We start from the raw sequence: 22,434 nt of genomic DNA on the forward strand, positions 1-22,434 counted from the left end.
TCTGACCTCACTGACAGATATCTGTTTTGGTTTTAATGAATCAAGCATTTAAATAGTGCTTTTATTATGTACTATTAAACACAAACTCACTTAATTTTGACTTAATATCTTGTCATTTTGCTTCTCAAGAAAATGTATTGAGTTTTTTTTTAGATATTTTGTAATAAAAAGCAAGACACTAATACTAAGCGAGAAAGTTTTTTTTGGCAGTGCAAATAATGGCTCGTTCTGCTAAGCTTGAGGAATCGGTTTCTTTTATTATTTGAACTAACATCATGAACATTGTTACAAAGGATGAGGTGTTTAAATAACATGGCAAATGAAATTTAAATGAGTTGTTTTTTTTGTTTTTTGTTTTAAACTCCTTATTATTATTGTTACTTCAGCTACATCTTTGTTCATTCAGAACATATATTCCATGGTTCTGAACTAATAAAAAATTAAAGTAAAGCAGTGCTTTCCTCTGAAAAGCAATTTCGAACACAGTATTTGGAGTGTGATGATAATAAGCATGCCATTCTGGAGCTTTCCAGCCAGTTTATGGATTTACAATAAAGTACATGTTTCCAGTAAAATGCTCTGTTGTTATTTGATGGAAGACAGTAGTAGTAAACTTACATACAGCGACATAGAAGAATATTATCAGACCTTTTTGATGAAAAACAGAAGCAAGTAGAACTTCTAATGACTTCTGTGAACATGGCAGTGCGCAAGCCAAAAATATCATCTCTTTACAATCCTGCCAGCTCAAAAAGTCAGAACATTTACAAAATAATGATTTTTCCCACAAACCAAAACACAATTTATGTACATTTGTAAAGTGAAATGTGTGGTAACACTTCACAAAAAGGTCCCATTAGTTAATGCATTAACTAACATAAACTTTAAGTGTCCATCAATCTTTGTTAATGTTAGTTAACTGTTCATTGCATGTTATTTCAAGTGAATTAAACAGAATTAACAGATGCAACTATTTTTCATTGTAAGTTCATGTTAACTAATGTATGTACAAATGGAACCTTACTGTAAACTGTTACTGAAAGTCCTAATGGGCCGTTCACAAGAACACGTGACATCAAGCGTTATAGAAAAGAAAACAAGGTGTCGGTCAAATTTAAAAGTTGATTTTTTTTTTTTTTTACTCGAAGCGCAAAATGCTGACAAAGCAGAATGACGAAGCCTAACGTCAAATATATCCGTCTAGTGCATGTTTACATATGAAATGATTAAAAAGCAGCGAAGTGAAATGAGAAATGGGAGAATGGAAAAGAACTTGAACTTTTAACTTCACATGCATGGCTTGTTAAAAATGGCTGTTGTTTCAGTGCAAAACAAAAAGCAGCAAAGACGCCAGTCTAGCGCATGTTTACGTACAAAAACAGTTAAAAGTGGCGCAGTTAAAAACGTGTTCTGTGTGATCCGGCCCTAAAACCACAACAAATAAACTTCACATACAAATCAAAGTCAGACACTTATCTGACTCCATTCCTTTCAATAATACAGTCATTCACAATTATTAGATACTTCTGCAAACCTTAAGTTTAAGGATAAATTTAAAAGATCATCCAAGCTTGTCGGTAATTATAACACTGCTTTGAGAAGAGCATCTACATACAAAACTGAAAAAACATTCTTAATACGACAAACTCGTATTAAAAAAATTAATGAATTAAAACAGTATTATTTGTATTATACTGCACCAGTACCGTATGTGCCATTGGCTGTACTCCATCAGTTGTAACAACGATTAATATTAGATCAATATTTTTATGGTATTATCTTTAATAGCTGTGATCTTTGGCATGCATTCAAAATTTGATGCCAAGCTATGAAGTTCAAAGCCATTAATAATATTCACTTTGCACGGTCTTGTTTTCCAAGTTTTTAAATTAAGATACATTTACTGGAGAAGCAAAATGACTTTTACTGAAAAGAAATCATGAATATTAAGTGTGTTTGTGCTTAAAACAAGAACAAATATCAAGAAAAATAATCTTGTTTTCCCTTTTAATCCACTGGCAGATATTTGGTCTTGTTTTAAGCGCAAACTCACTTCATTTTCATGTTTTTTTTCAGTCATTTTGCTTTTCAAGTATCTTGATTAAAGATTTTTTTTTTATTTTCTGAAAAGCAAGACAAAAATACTGAGTAAGAATAACTTTTTTGCAGGCTGGAAGATGGTTGTGCTGAAAATATTCCTTGTAAATAGCACAGTAAGTCACCTCTAATGCTGCATGCTATGGTTTTCTTCACTTTGACAGATATAATGTACAAAATAAAAAAGTAATAATATACTGGGATAAAAAAAGAGCATAAAAATGTGAAGCAAAGTATCATAATCCAAATATAACTGTGCAACACGTTTGTATTAGACATTAATAGGTCCTTTTATGATACTGAAGGACATTCAAGCTGCTTTAGATTCACTTGGAGACTGGAAAGCCGGACGAGCGCAGGGCGATTATTAGGCGTCGCACTTCCATCAAAGGTGATGTGTCTGCATGAGCAGTCCACGGGTCCTGAGTGACAAGTGAATGGCACTTGAATTCATACCTCTGATATTTAAAAATAAAAGCCCAGCCAAATCATCTCCTGCCCTAAATTCCCAGGAAGCTTTCCATCTCTTCACGAAGGTGACAGGACGGCCTCGTATTCACAGGATTCCTGTTTCCCGGAGGAGTGTTATCTCAAATTAATGCTGCATTTATATGCATGGCAAGCAGCTTTACTTGATAATGTCATGGGCTGAAAAAATAACACTTCTCCAAAGGTTTTTGGACTACGAGAAGTCGGCCGGTCGGATCATCATGACCGTGGATCGGAGAGAGTAGCTCGGGCCTTTGAAATAGTGCCACTTGATTCCATTGAATTTTCCAACGTGTTGTCCTTGTCTGTAGTACACACCGTTCAGGTTGGATGGACCGCAGGCATCGTACCACCATCCTAAAACACAAACGTTTACAACTGTTAATGCAGTTCTGCAAAAAACAATGTTCTTCCTCCGTATTTTTGTCTTGTTTTTCACTAAAAATATCGAAACATTCTTAAATCAAGATACATTTACTGGAGAAGCAAAATGACTGAAGATATGAAGTGACTTTTTGCTTAAAACAAGAAAAAATATCTGCCAATGGGGTCAGAAAAATAAACTTATATTCCTTTGAATAAACTTATATTCCTTTGAATTAAGTTTCTTTAGCTAATGCCAAGTCTTGTTTCTGGAGAACAATGATCAAAATTAAGTGAATTTATGATCATTGTTCTCCAGAAACAAGACTTGGCATTAGCTAATCAAGTAAATATACCTTTATTTAAGATTGTTTCGATATTTTTAGAGAAAAACAAGACAAAATTACTGAGTAAGAAAATATTTTTTTCTGTGTATACATTCAGTATCACAATATCCTGAAAGGAAGCTAACATATGATATAAATCATATAACAAGTGAATAATTTTCATTAATTTTAATTACTTTAAGGCTTTAATTACTTAAGGCCTAACTCAATGCGATACACTGAAAAAAAAGAAGAAGCAAAAAACGACTATGAGAAGCAACCAAATCAATCCAAAATCACAGCCAATCAGAAGAGCATGTGGGCGGAGTCTCTGTAAGCGCACTGCACTCGCAACCAAATCAATCCAATATCACAGCCAATCAGAAGAGCATATGGGCGGAGTCTCTGTAAGTGCACTGCACTAGCAACCAAATCAATCCAAAATCACAGCCAATCAGAAGAGCATGTGGGCGGAGTCTCTCTGTAAGAGCACTGCACTCGCAACCAAATCAATCCAAAATCACAGCCAATCAGAAGAGCGTGTGGGCGGAGTCTCTGTAAGCGCACTGCACTCGCAACCAAATCAATCCAATATCACAGCCAATCAGAAGAGCATGTGGGCGGAGTCTCTGTAAGCGCACTGCACTCGCAACCAAATGGGGAAAACGATTATTTTTCTTACCCTACTGACAGATATTTGTTCTTGTTTAAAGCACAAACTCACTTTTCAGAAAAGAAGACTTAAGGAATTTTGCTTCTCAAGTAAATATTTTTTTATTTAAGAATGTTTAGATATTTGTACTGGAAAACAAGACAAAAACACTGAGGAAGAATCTGGCCTGTTCATTCTATTAGACACGTACACACAAAATGTGCCCACATGAAGGACTTCCAATGAAGGACTTAAGCTTCACTTCACAGGCTCAAATGCCAGAGAGATCTGTGCCATTTTAACAGCCGTCCGTGAGCCAACATCGCTGCCCTTTGTCACGACTCTCACTGACACAGTAAACTGATTGGATGCTGATTGTACTTGTTACTATGCTTCTCATCTCAGGCCTTTATCTGGGCGAGTGCCTCGTCGTCTCTAGGGTACGTGTTTTATAGGCTTGTTAACCACACTGCATAACAAGAAATGAGGCAACAGAATGATAAAAGTTTGATTTCATGATATAAACCAGAGCTGGAACCAATATGTCTTTCATTAAAGCACTTACGCTGCAGAATTTAAAGTGTTCTACTTCGAGACTGATGATTTCCGCACTGTTTTTTCATTATAAACTCATTAAAAATCTTTCACCGCGACACTATTCTTTTTTATTAATTGCATTGCCCAAATCCCCTTGCAGATACAGCAGATGTATGCATGTCACCCTACTGTAAGGCTCATATTTATTCTCATCCTGATATTAAATATCTCAGAGATGAATCACTGTCAGGGCCCCATTTAGAATTTGGCCACCAAGGACGCAGAAGGTGACGGCAGATTCGGGTGGACAGGATCTCTCTCAGTGCCTTCTTTATTAAATGATGCACAGCGTTTTGAGACCTAAGAGCTTCCTCTTAATGAAACGCAAAAGCTGTCGGTGGTCTGCATCCTCTAGGAGAGACTATGGGAGTCCTATACAGATACTTGGTGCTCAGCCCATTCTTCTAGACTCCTCACAGGACGTGGAAGTCCACAAAGACCTCATTACTACGTGCTAAAGGCTTTATGCAGTTCCTCTGCCAAAAAGAACGCATGAGGTGGTTCATGAGGTGTACACAGACACAGACTGTTTAGACTAGATCCTACTGTCTGCACACTTCACAAGGCTTTAATACTCAATGGGACAAGAGTCTATGTAGAGAGTAACACTATAGTAGCTATTTAAGTAGTTTATTTGAATAATTTTTTTAACTGAATGATTCATGACGCTCGGTTCTATTAGTGGTTCTTAACTCTTTCCCTGCCATTGACAAGTTTTTCCGGCAATCCGTGTTTCCACTGTTATGCGGTAGGGGGGCGCTGTTACGCATCTTCTGAAATAGTACAGCATCTCCGGATCCAAAAACAAGCGAAGACGATGATCTGTGTATACCAGAAGGAGCCGACAGAATCCAATCCCGATGAAGTATTTGACAAAAATGTGATTTTCTCAGCTTTTTGTTCGAAATGTTGCATTTCGACTCCTGAACAAATGACTTTTATGAGCAAGTTTAGTGAATAAAAAACACAGTGTGTAACTTTCAATTCCCAAACGAATGACTCTTACGAACCAGTTCTTATTAATGAATCAAAAGCATACAAGTGCATTTTGATTACTGAATTAATGACTCTTATAAGTTGATTCTTTGTAGTGAATCAAAAACACTTGAATGATTCTGTTAGAGTCATTACTGTTTTATCAGACTCACTTTCTGAAGTTATTACTTTGTCACAGTGGCATCAATTCACCAAGAGTCAAGGTATGACGAACTCTGAGGACGTCATCAAATCTTACTCCCTCGACATGACGACAAGTGTGTGTGTGTTGCGTCCAAAGATGAATCATGTATAGCTTTGATCATAACACAATTATGGACCACTGTTATAAGAATGACGGACTTTTAAAGTACTTTGTCCATCCGTCAACGATTGTCCCCATGTGTACAACTTGGTGAAAAACAAACACTTTTTTTAAAAAATAAAAAAGACATGAAATTACCAATATAACCATTAGATGGCTGCAGAGGATCACTTATTGGCTCATTAGCCATTTCCACTACTTAACATAGTTTTTCACACGTTTTGCTTTTGAAATTATTTCTAGATATTATTAAAACACTATTATAACATACAAAGATCAGAACAGCGTGTGGGTGGAGTCTCTCTACAAGCGCACTGCACTCGCAACAAAATCAATCCAAAATCACATTAGATATTATTAAAACACTATTATAACATAATCTATTTTTGTCATTTTTTGTTTATTTTTGTCACTTTTTGTAAGTGTGAAGTATATATTTGTAGGAAAGGTCACAAAGTCTCATGAAAAACAAAAACTTTTCTTCAAATTGCGAAAGAAATCACACAGACAGTGAGTAAAGACTGCATCCTTTATAATCACTGAAGCTGTCAGTCAGCGCAAACTCCTTGAGGGCGAAAACTCTCGTTTTTGTCAATGAAAATGACTAAACTTCACAATGAATCTTTTATTTACATCATGTCTCCGCTCTGTTTTTTATAATGTGAGGATTTGTGCATGTGTAAAACTTAGTAAACTTGGGCTAAACAAACTCATTCAGTGTTACTGAGCAACTGGTCACTTACACACCTCTCTCTCATTGGTCATCATGTTCAACAGAAATGCCTGGGATTGGTTACAATACTCAACGCTGCAAAATCACTTTGTAAATAGAAACCTTTGCAGCACCACTGAACTTACGCAACACGAATATAACAACCAAATCACTTTAATTTACTTGCTTTTCTCTTTTATTAAACAATTATAAATTATATTTTACACGTAGTAATGTAATGCTGTTAATCCTGCACTAAAATTATATTACTTTGCATTAATAGAAGTGTTAAGAACTGTCCCTTAGAGTTGCTGAAATTCTATATGTTCCCAGCATTCTCTGCAGCAGCATTTTACTTCTCCAGTTTTATTTAAATGCTTTCAGCACTAAAGCAATGTCAGCCTCTTCCTGAGAATCATGGGTGATGTATCACAGTCAAAGGAACAAGACTATAGGGTTGCAATAGATGGTTAAATGAGAAGGTTTTCTGCCTTACCCCCGCTGAGCATCAGAGCACACTTGCATGTGCAGTTGTCATTGTCCATGTCTTTAGTGCTGAAGTCAGCGCCGTGGATGGCCAGACTGCTCTGCCTGCCTGCCGTCCCGCTGTGGCTCTTCAGGAACAATCTGAGACAGAGGGAGGACAGGAAAGAAGAGAGCGGAGAGAAAGACTTTTCAAACAAGGAGGCCTTGAACAAGAAAATTTACTGCCAGAAACATCCATGAGCGATTTATGCAGAATACCTTCACACTCATGACCCGTGTTTCCACTCGTGAGAGTTAGCATCGGTTTTTATGCTTTTTTACATGTTCAGCTTTCTTTAGTTTGAGCATGAAAAACCATAAATAGTCTCTCTGAACTCCCTGAAATGCCTCCAGTGTACACTCTATTTTTGGTTCATTTTAAGCCAGCCATATAGTAATTTTCAAACAATAGTTGGGTTAAATAAAACTACTCAGCAGGTTGGGTAAACATTTAACCCAACCGCTGGGTCAAAACAACCCAAATGCTGGGTTTGTCCATTTTCAACCCAACTTGGGTTGTTTTTAACCCAGCATTTTGTGTAGTGTGTTGAAACTGGCGGTTATTGTAGAGGGCGGGACATTTCCCAAACATGCTCGAAGTGCTTGACCAATCACAGCACTCCAGCCGACCAATCAGAGCACATTGTGCTTTTCAGAAGGAGGGGCTTCATAGAGACAGGAACTAAACAGAGCGTTACTGACAGACTGGGAAGAGAGGAGCTGCAACAATGGAGAATATGAGGAAAATAATCAACATTCAAGCAGGAAAACCTGCTCTAGTAGAGCCCAAAAACAAAAAGGGCATAATAAGGCCTCTTTAAACACATTGGCTGGGAAACCCCATACCGTATAATCCAGACAACAAAGCGCACTTAGAAACCACACAGAGCGTGAAACTGAACTCCAGCCATCCACACTTGAGGATTTCAACCACAAATTCACAACCTTCACTTAATGCAGGCTTGGGTTAAAACGCTTAATTTTATGCAGCATTGACGCCCAGAGTTTGGTGGTTAAAGGACGGCCTTTGATTTTCCCATCTTGCTTCATTGTGTCACCCATAGTTCTGCCCAAGGTCTTAACCTGAGGGTTATTACCCCTCTGACTGGTCTTTTTTTATCCAAAGTGTCATAATCTAAGCCAAAAAGCTATACTGCATCAGCATGCCAGCAATGAAAGGAACACCAAATGAAACATGTTCGGCCCACAAAATCATTTCCTGAAAGTCATTGCCACAAATAAGATCAGACAATAGAGAGTGAGCTTTATAAACCTCTTCTAAGATGAATCTTGGAAAGCGACTTGGAAAATGTATTTTAGGGATGTCCAAAGAGGCCAGTGATGCAACAACAGGCATTCGAGGCCAAGCGTGTGATTGTCAGACTTATTGTTAAGTGGGATTTTTTTTTCAATGTTTTGTTCCTCACACTTCATCCATCTCAGAGACTTTCTTGTAACAAGCTGCCTAATCACTTTAAAACCACCCACATCAAATACTAGTTGCAAACATTGTTCGGTGACATCATGCTCATTAAGATGAAGTGCATTGTTGCGGTCTCTAAATAAAGATAAATGGACTGCTTGTTTGTGGTTTCTGCATATGCTCGATGCCAAACCGATGTATTCTGTTCTTCGCTGACACTAAAGACTACATTTTTACATCCTATATTAAGACGCAAGTGCAATACTGATTGTTCAGAAAGACAGCATGATTAACTTATTATGCACAGTTTCTGTCATACAAGATGTCAAACTTGTCAACACTCAGATTTTGAGAGGAAATAAACTTCCTCGGATTTGAACAGCAGACGCAAACGTTGCTGCATAATTTGACTTGTATCTCTGTGTAAACTGCTTTTTTAAAAATAAAATTTTCACGCCTTCATAGACATTGGTTATAGGGTACACTCTAAAAAATGCTGGGTTAAATGTTTGACCCAACCTGCTGGGTAGTTTTATTTAACTCAACTATTGTTTAAAAATTACTGTATTTCTTGCTTAAAATGAACCCAAAGTATGTTGGAAATTAACATTTATTAGTAAGCTTAATTAAATTGCTTATTAATAAATGTTCACCTTTTGATTATTATTGTTGCCTCTAGTAATTATGTGTCTGATTTTTAATTTCCAACCTATTTTGGGTTCATTTTAAGCCAGACATCATGATTTTTAATCAGCTGAGTTAAATAAAACTGCCCAGCACGGCAACCATTTAACCCAACCACTGGGTTAAAACCTGGGTTAAAACAACCCAATCGTTGGGTTAAAACCTGGGTTCAAACAACCCAATCTCTGGGTTCAAAAAACCTAACCGCTGGGTTAAAACAACCCAATTGCTAAAACCTGGGTTCAAACAACCCAATCGTTGGGTTAAAACAATCCAATTGCTGGGATAAAACACCCAATCGTTGGGTTAAAACCTGGATTAAAACAACCCAACCGCTAGGTTAAAACAACCCAATCGTTGGGTTAAAACCTGGGTTCAAACAACCCAATCGCTGGGTTAAAACACCCAATCGTTGGGCTAAAACCTGGATTAAAACAACCCAATCGTTGGGTTAAAAAGCTGGATTTAAAAAACCCAAACGCTAGGTTAAAACAACCCAATCATTGGGTTAAAACCTGGATTAAAACAACACAACTGCTAGGTTAAAACCTGGGTTAAAGCAATCCAATTGCTGGGTTAAAACAACCCAGGTTTTAATAGTTTGGGGGCGGTAAGACTTTTAAATGTTTTTGAAAGAAGTCTTTTCTGCTCAACAAAGCTGCATGTATTTGATTAAAAATACAGTAAAAATAGTGAAATATTATTACTTTTTAAAATAGGTTTTTCCCATGTGAATATATAGTAAAGTGTAATTTATTTCTGTGATCAAAGCTGAATTTTCAGCATCATTACTCCAGTCTTCAGTGTCACATGATCCTTCAGAAATCATTATCTAATATGCTGATTTAATGCTAATTTCTGATTTTTATCAATGTTGAAATCAGTTTAATATTTTTGTGGAAACTGATACATTTTTTTCAGGAATCTTTGATGAATAGAAAGTTTAATGCATTTAAAATGCATTTATTTGAAACGGAAAACATTTGTAATATTATAAATGACTTTAATGTCACTTTTGATCAATTTAATGCATCCTTGCAATTAAACAAACAGCAAATGTTTTTAATGGTAATATTAATAGATATGAATTAATAGATTTTCTACAGTGTTGCTCTCTGTTTGTATTGTATTGAAAAGTAATAAAAAAATCTTAATAATTTCTCTGTGAGAAACAACCATGATCAAGGTCCTCACACACACAAACACATGACCAGGTGAATAAACACACACCTGCTCATCTCCAGTCACCGCCGACTGAAAGTGTCTGAGTTCACAAAAGAGCAGTAGACTTGTGCGTTCAGATACTCTGTTGTCCCACTAATGTCACGCTCTGGCCTCTGCTTCAGTCTGAGCTCAAACATCTGCATGGCCAACAGGACACAGTTCATCTAGGCTTCTTCTCACCAGCCTTAATGAATTTTTGCTGAATCAGTCCAAGCCTTACTAGGAAAAGCTGTGATGAAAACCGAGAATGGAATGAGATTTATTTGGTGTTTCACAACAGCAGCCCAGGGGAAGCGTTCTGGTGTCCGGTTAATTTTATTTTCCTAATATGAAATGATGGCAGTTTGGTAACGTTCCTCACCAGATGATGTTTATGCAGAGTAAAAGAGGATGTATGGATGTTTTTCCTTGATGAAATCTGATGATGAAATCATGCTGAACATGCTCCACAAACCTAAACCGTTATTTGGCAACACAGACTAAAAGAGAGTCGAAACTCACAGCAAAAACAGGTTTTCTTGCTTATTATTTTTGTCTTGCTTTTCATTTACTTGAGGAGCAAAAACAAAAAAAACAAAAACAAAATCCTGAGTGCTATAAGTCACACATGCCATAGGGGTCCATGCGTCACGGCTTCCTTTGATCAAAGCAAAATTCCTTGCCAAAGACTGAAAATAAAAAGCCTTATATATCGCTTCCTCTCTGCGGCTGTGGGACATGTCAAAACTCATCATGTAAGCGCAGTGTGATAAGCGTGAGGCCCACCATGATCGCTCCTGCCGTACGCATTAAATCCGTCACGTCCCATCGGAAACATTCAACGGTCCTGCAGCGGCGATATTTCTTTAAATTGGTAATGTGACGGTGGAGTTTAAGCTGCCTCTGAAAACATAATAAATATACAGAACCTTAAGTTGCACTGCAAAAAAAAAATGATGTTCTTCCTCAGTATTTTTGTCTTGTTTTACATTACAAATATTCTTAAATCAAGATCCATTTACTGGAGAAGCAAAATGACTGAAGATTGTTTTCTGAAAAAAAGTTCATTTTCATCTCGCAGGTGAAAGTGACAATTTCTATATTTCACTCTTACTACTTTCTGACCTCCTTTAGAAACAACATTGAGCAAATCATGTACAAAAGTTGGCTGTCAATAAAGGAGATCTTTGAAATGCATCTGTGTGCCGTTTTGCTGACAGCGCTCTGGAAGAACGCTGTGATATTGATAGTACACAATTTTAATGTTTCAGTAGAGAGTTCACAGCCGACAGCGTGTTTGTGCCAAGACCTCCATACAAAATTCACACCAGACACAGCTGAAGAGATCTTCGCAAAATCTGTGGATTTCAAACTTGGCTGGACGAAAGAGATATTAAATCAAGATCATTTCATCTGCTTCAAGAACAAACATATATAGCGCCAATTAAGTGTCTTCAGGACCTGAAAAGCACATGTTAACCTCACTGGTGTCGTGGATATACTGTCTCTCCTGGTTCTGGACTGTGACATTAGTGCTATTACATTAGTATGTTTTTTTAAGCCATTTGGTTTACGAGGACACAGGAAGTTTACGTTGTAATACCCATGTTATTATACACATTTGTGTCCTCATAAACCATATATACAAGAACACACACACACACACACACACACACTCATATACACTCATGCACACACACATACATTCACACACACACTCACACACACACACACACACACACACACACACACACACACACACACACACACACACACACACACACACACTCTTTTTTTCCCATCATTGCAAAAAAACAACAGAAAACAAAATATAAAAACATTAAAAAACAGACAAAAAACAAAACAAAACGATTTTGTTTTCATCCCCTCACTGGATTTGACCATAACATTGAGAATTAGTTCTTCTATTTTAAGACTGATTTTAAAAACAAAGTCAAGGACACTGAGCAGTAAAACATTTCAATATTGAAGCTCCAGTGAGTATTTTTTGGCTTGTAGCTGCTGTTCGCCTTCTTTAAAAATGAGTTTCTTTGCCCTGAGTTACTCTGCACCTCATTCTCTCTCTTAAATTAAAGCTTAAAGCATATTTTATTCCAAACACCCACACAAACACACACTCATGCTAAGAAGATCAGCAGAGCTGGAGCATGTTTTGGAGGCCGGTCCCCATCGTGAGATGCTATACTGCTAGTTTCTACCAGACTTTTTAACTAGGTTAACCAGCAAGACTTAATGAATCAGCTCCACTAGTAAACACTGTGTCTCTCTGGCACAAACCAGCCTGGACTGAGCTGGTCTTCTCAGCAGGGATTCACACACTCCACTCCATCAATATACAAAGCAGCCGTGTAAACACAGGCGGAGTCTGGGAGTCTGTCAGTGTTGTGGGCATTGGCTCTGGGTCAGTGGCATCCGGCCCAGGAATATGAACAAGACTGACCCCCAGCATGACCCTATCCCACAGGGAAAACAAGGCTGTGGCAGCACTGACCTACACTCTTAGAAGAAACAGTTCAGTTGGACTTTATTTCGATAGTCCACTTTAGACATTCTACTAACTGTCAAGTGGAAAACTTTTATCTCCATATTTTTAAATAAATCATTACTATCGGTCACCCTTTACATCTCTCTGTGGGTTTTGCAAATATTTAACCAATGAAAAGTATGAAAAACAGCTTGTGACTAAACCTCGTAACTCCATTGGATCCTCAATATGTCAGTCAAACCTCATAACTCCGCCCCTCTGCAATGCAAGAAGAACACTAGAGTTCTAAATAGAACACCACGGATTGTATCCTTGTAGTTCCACCCTAGAAACAAAACACTGCGCTCCCAAATTCCAGCTCACATTAAACTCATGCAATTATAGACATTATGATAAAAAATCTAATTCATTTTGAATTATGGTCAAATATCATTTTTCAGCTCCTCTTTAATGGAGTATCTGGATAAAATGCTTCTGATCGGCTGGAGATTGGCAATGTAATTTATGATCACTTTCAATATAGTGATGTAGAGCGCTGTGCCAAACTAACATTACCAGTGTTGATCTTTAGAAGCAATTACGCTCAAGATCCATTTAGCTGATTGGTACACTCGCTGAAGTGAAGGAGCTTCAGGATTCATAAGCAGTGTAAACATGACTGTAATAAGAGCTGGTGTTTATCAGCAGCATCTCACAATCGTCAAGAAATTAAATACACAATATAAATGGTGTACTGGGTATTTTTCCTCATTCCTCATGTCACTTTTCTCTCTTCCTGAACTTAAATCATATACACAAAAGTCTTGCCTTTTTTTAACATTATTTATGTATTTATTTATTATGTTTTTAAGCATAAAATGGAGTTGTTTTTTCCTGCCTCCAGGAATTACTGTCTACTTATATGAAATGGTCAGATAAACATATTCATATGCATCTTTGTGTATATGTGCTATATATATATATTTCCTTCACTCTTATGTATTTCTCTGCATCCTATTAATATCATATTTTCTAGTGAGCGTCGTGTCACAGTCATTGATCATTTTCACATTCGGTGTCATGGTCTGTGTATTCAGTGCTCCTGAAAACTGTTGTAATTTCCATTGCACAAGCCTAAAATGTGTGTATCGGGCAGAGCTGTGGTCAGTTAGCGGCACCGAGGCGTATAACATTACGCTGTGATAGCTGTAGATAACTAGACCTGAGGTTTACCAGAAGAATGCACAAGACCTGGAAAAAATATATAGTTGGAAAGGTTGTTTTTTTCCATGCCAAAGTCAGATTTTCATCTTGTTTGAGTGTTTACACTAGAGTATATCTCAAAATACACTGATTTTTTTGCTGAAATATTCTTGACTTAACTTCATATTGTAGTACAAAGGTTAAAAACACACACACACACACACATATATATATATATATATATATAGTAGTGTGCATATTAACATTATCAGAATAATACATAAAAAGTGACTAAGGAATAAAAATGATCTCAGTTTAACCATAACATTAGAGATTTACTATTGAAATGAATAAAGTGTCAAGTCTAATATGTATTTGTAATGTCACTGTCTAATAATGCTGACTGATTTGTTGGATCACACCTCTCACTCCCCTCACATACCCACAATTATTGCCTCGGACCTTTGCACAAACTTGGTTACATGAAGAAAAAAAAGAGATCGTCGTTATTTGAAATTTATTGTGCTGAGCATGGTATACATTCAGCCAAGTGCTCTTTGCTCACTTCAACCTTTACCCTGTGTGTAGTTTGGAAATCATTAGTACCAAAGAAAGGTAATAAACTTGACAGTTACTCCTATTCATGATTTAGGTTTTGGGATTACGCTCCACTATTTCTGTGAGCAATTACTGCTGTTCTAATACCGACTCTTTTAGCTTTAAATTTAGGCAAATGTAAGTAACTGGCAAATATTTCCAGACTGGAAAGTCTCCACATCGTTTCTGAAAAATAGAAATGCTTGTGCGTTGTAATATGTTAAGCTTTAAATTATCCTTTGTGGATTCATGCACACGCTTGCGGAATTTTAAAGTGCTTATATGTGCCATGTCCGCACTATGTGTGTGTGTGTGCATGTGCACATGTACAGTATGTGTGCGTGAATTAAGCACGACTGGATCCTGATATGCTGGTGAACCCGCCAAGCTGCTTAAATAAAATTTACTCGCTCTCATGTCATTCCAAACCTGATTTTTTTCTTCTGTGGAACACAAAAGAAGGTATTTAAAAAAAAAAAAAAAAGTCTCACACTGCGTCCAAAATGGCATAGTACATACAGCAATTGGATTGAAACTTGTTTTGTGACTGTAAAAAAAAGTATATTCTATATAGTATGAATGTAATCCGGCTGTACTACATTGGCCATGTTGCCATCATCATGTGACCTACCAGAGTCAGTAGGCTATTATTTGAATACTATGTATTCTGACAACCTACTTGTTACAATCATCAGCTGGAGTGCCTTTGATTGCCACCAGAGGGCACTCCACCCAGACTACTGCCATTCTGTCATGGACTACATTACCCATAATTCACTTGCCCAGTCTACTCACCTATGATTGTTTTCAGCTGCATCTCATTACCTCATCAGTCTCACTCATTCATTGCTCAGAAATGCAATAGTGACACATACAAGACTTCGCAATGGCTGACACAAACACAGGGCTTATAAAGGCAAACACTGCAAAAAAGAGTTTCTTCCTCTGTATTTTTATCTTGTTTTCCAGTACAAATTTCTAAACAATCACAATACTTTTACTTGTAAAGCAAAATGACATAAGATATTAATTATTGGCTTCTGAAAAATAAAATATCAAAATGAATTGTTTTTTTACATATACTTTGACGTAACAACCCAGTGTTTGGGTAGTTTTTGGGTTCCCCAGATCCTGGGTCAGACGTAACAACCCAGTGTTTGGGTAGTTTTTGGGTTCCCCAGATCCTGGGTCAGACGTAACAACCCAGTGTTTGGGTAGTTTTTGTGTTACCCAGATCCTGGGTCAGACGTAACAACCCAGTGTTTGGGTAGTTTTTGGGTTCCCCAGATCCTGGGTCAGACGTAACAACCCAGTGTTTGGGTAGTTTTTGGGTTCCCCAGATCCTGGGTCAGACGTAACAACCCAGTGTTTGGGTAGTTTTTGTGTTACCCAGATCCTGGGTCAGACGTAACAACCCAGTGTTTGGGTAGTTTTTGGGTTCCCCAGATCCTGGGTCAGACGTAACAACCCAGTGTTTGGGTAGTTTTTGTGTTACCCAGATCCTGGGTCAGACGTAACAACCCAGTGTTTGGGTAGTTTTTGGGTTCCCCAGATCCTGGGTCAGATGTAACAACCCCGTGTTTGGGTAGTTTTTGGGTTCCCCAGATCCTGGATCAGACGTAACAACCCAGTGTTTGGGTAGTTTTTGGGTTCCCCAGATCCTGGGTCAGACGTAACAACCCAGTGTTTAGGTAGTTTTTGGGTTCCCCAGATCCTGGGTCAGACGTAACAACCCAGTGTTTAGGTAGTTTTTGGGTTCCCCAGATCCTGGGTCAGACGTAACAACCCAGCGTTTGGGTAGTTTTTGAGTTCCCCAGATCCTGGATCAGACGTAACAACCCAGTGTTTGGGTAGTTTTTGTGTTACCAGATCCTGGATCAGACGTAACAACCCAGTGTTTGGGTAGTTTTTGGGTTCCCCAGATCCTGGGTCAGACGTAACAACCCAGCGTTTGGGTAGTTTTTGAGTTCCCCAGATCCTGGGTCAGACGTAACAACCCAGCGTTTGGGTAGTTTTTGTGTCACCCAGATCCTGGGTCAGACGTAACAACCCAGTGTTTGGGTAGTTTTTGAGTTCCCCAGATCCTGGGTCAGACGTAACAACCCAGTGTTTGAGTTATTTATTGCGGGCTTTTTGCAACCTCTTCAGAGCAACCTTTATCTATAAATTCATTATTGTTCTGTATATCGTTTAATTTTATGCAAAGCAACATACAGGGGCGCAATGTGAGTCACCTAAACAAGTGTCGCGGCGGTCTTTTCGCGTGATGGAAATGCCTAATGCCTGGCATAAAATTTTAAGATATTATTCAAAAAGATACAGAATATAAATACTTAGGATGTTTAAATCTGTTCTCAGAATTCGCCGAACGCGAGCCATCTCCGGCACGAGATCCAGCGGCGTTACGGTGGAAACAGGACAACAGAGACTAGTCGATTACACTTGAATTACTTCTAAATGTTTCATTTTTACTTCTAATATTTGTTAAACGAGCTGGTTGTGTGGAGTATTTAAAAAACAAGTTTAGAATGTTCATTTTTGGGTCAACTAGCCTGTAACTAACGTAACCTACCTTCCTCTTCATTAGAAAGTCTATGTCTACCTAAACCAGAACACAAACCACACTGGAACAGCATACAAATTCCTTCACATAAAAAAAAAAAAAAAAAAATCAAGCTGTAAACATTTTCCTGTCGCTGCTGGGATTTAAAAGCGCCCGTACTAGATAGGCATATCTTCATAGTGCATCTACAGGTTGTGCTTTTTATATACACAAAGTAAAAAGGTTGTCAGGTTGGAATCTGAAGGTCTAATCTGAATTTCCAGAAGTAGCAACCTCTTGCACACTTTGTGTTTGGCCAAAAAAAGGGGTTGTACTCTCAAGAGGCAGTGAGTGATTACCATAGCATAACAGTTCGAAAGAACAAATCTATTTTTAGAGATAAGAATGCTGATTAGATTCCTGAAACTCTTCACCAGCACAGGCCACTCCGGGCTGGCCAAGTGTGCAGGACGCCACGGACCGCCGGCCTGCTGAGATGCACAGATCTGAAGCGTTTGTAGGTGAACACCTGCCTGTGTGTGAGATACAAAGACTGCTCTCTTTGTGTTCTTTGACTTTTCCTTTTTTGTATAGAAATCTAAGTGGTTAATAGGGCTGAAAAGGGAGGAGCGTTTGGTGTGACACGTAACCCTATTTCAACCCCAGATGGAATTAAAACAAATAGCTTGATTCCTCCACATAGTTTCATCCATGAAAAGCATTTAAAGATCCCACAGAGAGTGAAACTATGAATGAACGCATGAACTTGAGGAATAACAACACTTTTATCTCATATCTCATCTGTGATGTTCCCACAATCAAATATTATAATACGACAAACTACAAATTTTTAGTGACGAAATCCAAAATATTAAATGTCAGAGATGTATATTTACTGAGTAATCCACCATTTTGTATAGGAAGGGTCAAAATGACAATTTTCACCTGAGATTTAGAGCCAAATTACAGGGGTGTAAAAATGACTTTAGAAAGATGGCAGCATCATTACTTTATTTTTACACAGAGATTGGTAGGTCTATATTTAAAATCTGTTAACTTTATCAATCTTTGTTTCATTATATGCCAACGGTGACAGTTCAAAAATGGGAAAAAAGCACTTCTTGTGTTTTTTGCCTCAAGTTTGCATGTCTGTAACTCAAGAAGTGTTAACAGAACTTTTACATTCTGGTTCTTAACAAACTTTTCGTTCGGTATCTTCATTTTAAAGGCCCTCAATGGTTCAATCCCAGAGATATGGATGTCTTAATGCGGCTCCATGAGTAAATTGTTCACATTTTCAGTGGTCAAAAACCAAATGTGGGTCACTTTGCGTACAGCTGATGCTTATTTCTTTTAAAGAGAAATATCTGAAGAGCAAATAATGTTGAAACTAGAAATGCATCTCGTGTTTTTCTATCAACTCAATTGCAAAAAACATAACTTTCCGAGTGCCATAAATACTCCTTTTCCAAAGTTGTCATGTCTGTAACTCTAAAAGTATTCAAGATATCTTAATATCCTTCTACATTCTCATTCTTAATAAACTTTTCTTCTAAAATCTTCAATTTCAAGGCCCTATATAGTTCAGTCTCATAGATATGGGGATCTCAAAGCAGCTCCACGTTCAAATTGTCAACTGTCAGATCAGTTCTTTGGTGAGCAGAAGAGACTTAAATCTTACCGACCCTTAATATATATATATATATATATATATATATAAAAATAATGCATTAAAAATAATAAAGAGCAGAAAGTACCTGTAATTGTGTTTTTCACTGTCGATGTGGAAACTGTCATACTGAGAGAAGGCCTGGTGTCCGTCCCAGTCGGTCAGCTCCACACGGAGGGCAAACTGCCTCTGATTGGTCAGAATGTGCACAAACTCATTTCCCAGCCAGTGCTCGGCCGACACGCTCCCAAAGCCCTAGAAGAGAGGGTGGACTCCGGGTCAGTTTAACTATCGACTCGGGTCACGGGAGGCCTTGGATGAGGCAGTGGGAAAGAAAATCCCATCCAAGATATTTCAAGCCTAATAGAATCAACACAGGGATGGAATTCCACAATTCATCATTTTCTGGAGATAATAATTACAGATTTCTAGAACATTTTGACACACGAGGGTATCAATAACAACTGGTCCGTTTCTGAGCCTAAATGTTTAACGGCTGCATCAGATCTGGAAAGACTGTGAGAAAACACTCTACATTATGACATGACATTTACAGTACTAATTTATGATTTTTTTGTGTAATGCCAATGAAAAATGCAGAACTGTGTATATAGTATATAATTGAACGTAGTGCATGACTTGAGTCTAGATGAGAAGCAGTATGTTGTCTCGTGTAATTTCTATGCACACAAACACACAGAGCAAAAAAAATCATTTAACAGTCATTTTTTTGCTTCCAAAAGATATTTTGGACATGTTTCCATGTGTGTAATGGATCCATTCAGCTCTAAACAGCTGGAGAAAGGCTTCTGAAACATGTCATAATGCAGTGCAGGTGCTGACAGTAATAATTACAGTGCAGCGTAACAGAAACATTACCAAGTATGAATACAAATCTGTAATGAGGAACATCTGTAATTAGCTTTCTCTGCATTCCTCCCTGCTGCAGCCAAACGAACACATTTACAATAAAGGCAATGGATGGATTTTAACATACGCATCCCATCACATATTATTTAACCCTGAATGGCACAAATTCTGTTTCTCCCGCATGTTTCTCCCCATTTGTTTTTTGCTCTAATAACAAAAATAAAAAACGATAAATAAATAAATAAATAAATAAAATAGACAAATAAATGAATAAATAAATTTCCAATGAGGAAATTATAAAAGGATGGATGGATGGATGGATGGACAGATGAATGGATGGATGGATGGACGGACGGATGGATGGATGGACGGACGGACGGACGGACGGATGGACGGATGGATGGATGGATGGATGGATGGATGGACGGATGGATGGACGGACGGACGGATGGATGGATGGATGCATGGATGGATGGATGCATGGATGGATGGACGGATGGATGGACGGACGGATGGATGGATGGATGGATGGATGGATGGGTGGATGGATGATGGATGGATAGATGGATAGATGGATGGATGGATGAATGGATGGATGCATGGATGCATGGATGGATGGATGGACAGATGAATAGATGGACAGATGGATGGACGAATGGATGGATGCATGGATAGATAGATAGATAGATAGATAGATAGATAGATAGATGATGGATGGAATTGTATTATGGTCAGCACTTCTAAATAAATGAATGAATGTAATAGAATTGATGTTAGTATCTCTAAACATTCTGAAGGAGTGAAAGCATTAGAGCCGCTCCAGTTCAGATCTGCCATATGGAAACAATAGAAGGTATTTTCACTGCGGTAGAGCACTGTCATACGGCAACATCAATATTTCTGTGAAACTGTCATGATGTAGAAGAAACAGGGAATGTGTTTAATAGAGCAGTTTCAGCAGAGGTTTCCCTGAACGAGAGTCTGGAAAGTGGAAAAACAAGGTTATGCGACTCAAAAACAACGTATTACTGGATGAGAAATAAATGAAAACTTGAAGGAAAATATGCTGTCTATACCGTATCACAGGGTTAAATAATTCAACAATCTACAGCAGTGTCCAAAAGTGACGTCCAGAGGGGATATTTGTGTTTAATGACCATACAAGTTCAATTAAACCATCAAAATGAGAGGAAAATATTTTATATTTTTAAATATTTTGAATTATGAGGGAAGAACAAAACACAAAACTTGGTTAAGGTGTTTATCTTACTAAATTATTTGGCAAATAAATGCATACAAATTATTTGCATAAAAAAACTATTTTTTTTTTAAGTTAACATTTAGGTTTAATTTATTTTTTATTTCAGCTTTAGGTTTACTTTTTGTATTTTTATTTATTTCCAGGTCATAATTTTAGTGCTATATAAATAAAATATAAATATAATAAATGCAATAAATATTAATAAATGCAAATAAAATGAAATAAAATAAAATAAAATGCAGTTAATGTTGTGATTACTTTCACTTCTGTTTAAAATAAATTATAAAAGCGGTAAAATAAATAAAATAAAATAAAATAAAATAAAATAAAATAAAATAAAATAAAATAAAATAAAATAAAATAAAATAAAATAAAATAAAATAAAATAAAATAAAATAAAATAAAATGCAGCTAAGGTTGTGATTATTTTCACTTCTGTTTAAAATAAATGATAAAAGTGGCAAAATAAATGCAAATTAATAAATGCAAATAAAATAAAATAGAATAAAAATTATTTGCATAAAAAAACTAAAAGCTGACAGGAAGAAGCAAATATTGACTACAACATAATCAGTTATTATTATTTTGTTGGTTCTCTTGTTTTTGCATGTGTTCATAATTTCTTTGCATGACAGAATGGATAAAAAAAATTATGTCGCACAATAATTTTATTTTATAGCTTTTATTTTTATATTTTTATCTTTCATGTTAATATTAGTTTGATTCGGTTATGTGGTTATCATTTAACTATATTTTTTTAAGTTAACATTTAGGTTTAATTTATTTTTTATTTCAGCTTTAGGTTTACTTTTTGTATTTTTATATATTTCCAGTTCATAATTTTAGTGCTATATAAATAAAATATAAATATAAAAAAAAATAAAATGCAATGAATATAAAAATAAAATAAAGGTTGTGATTACCTTCACTTCTATTTAAAATAATTTAAAAAAAAAGCTGTAAACCAAAGGCAAAATGCAAATACATATAAAAATGTATTTACTTAATATTTATATTTTATTTAATTTCATCTCTATTTCCATTAACAGACATGTTATGAAACTAAAATGAAGTTTTCTATGATGCGACTCATATTGCATTACAGCCCTTCCTCTCACTTATTAATGTCTGGCTCATGGGATCAGGTGATTGATGAGCAGTAAATATGAGACACTGTGAGGATCTACCCTCCACAAACTTGACGGCTGTTTTTCCGTAAGCTTTTTCCGTTTCCCCATGGAAGTGCTTTCCCGGCACGAGAGCGTTTCACACACACAGACCGCATCATTCCTTACAGTCTGTGAACATCATGAGTAATGTAGAGGAACAGTTGATATTTTATACTGTAAAACTTCTCTTGGGTGTGTGGTTTAGAGCACAACATCGCTGTCTCAACAACTCACTCGCTGCTATGAATCATTCCTGTAACAGACATT

General features: G+C 36.9%; 1 protein-coding gene across 1 annotated transcript in view; it reads right to left on the reverse strand.

Annotated features, from left to right (window-relative positions):
* Positions 1-237: 237 nt before the first annotated feature.
* angpt1 (angiopoietin 1) overlaps positions 238-22,434 on the reverse strand; it is a 70,714-nt gene continuing 48,517 nt past the window's right edge. The window contains exons 7-9 of the mRNA XM_051873135.1: positions 18,956-19,122; positions 7,033-7,163; positions 238-2,943 (exon numbers count right to left, since the gene is read on the reverse strand). Of these exons, the coding sequence (XP_051729095.1) occupies positions 2,780-2,943; positions 7,033-7,163; positions 18,956-19,122 (462 nt within the window). The 3' untranslated portion in view covers positions 238-2,779. The remainder of the gene's footprint in view (positions 2,944-7,032; positions 7,164-18,955; positions 19,123-22,434) is intronic.

The sequence above is a fragment of the Ctenopharyngodon idella genome, chromosome 19 (assembly GCF_019924925.1).
Source record: "Ctenopharyngodon idella isolate HZGC_01 chromosome 19, HZGC01, whole genome shotgun sequence".
NCBI lineage: Eukaryota > Metazoa > Chordata > Actinopteri > Cypriniformes > Xenocyprididae > Ctenopharyngodon > Ctenopharyngodon idella.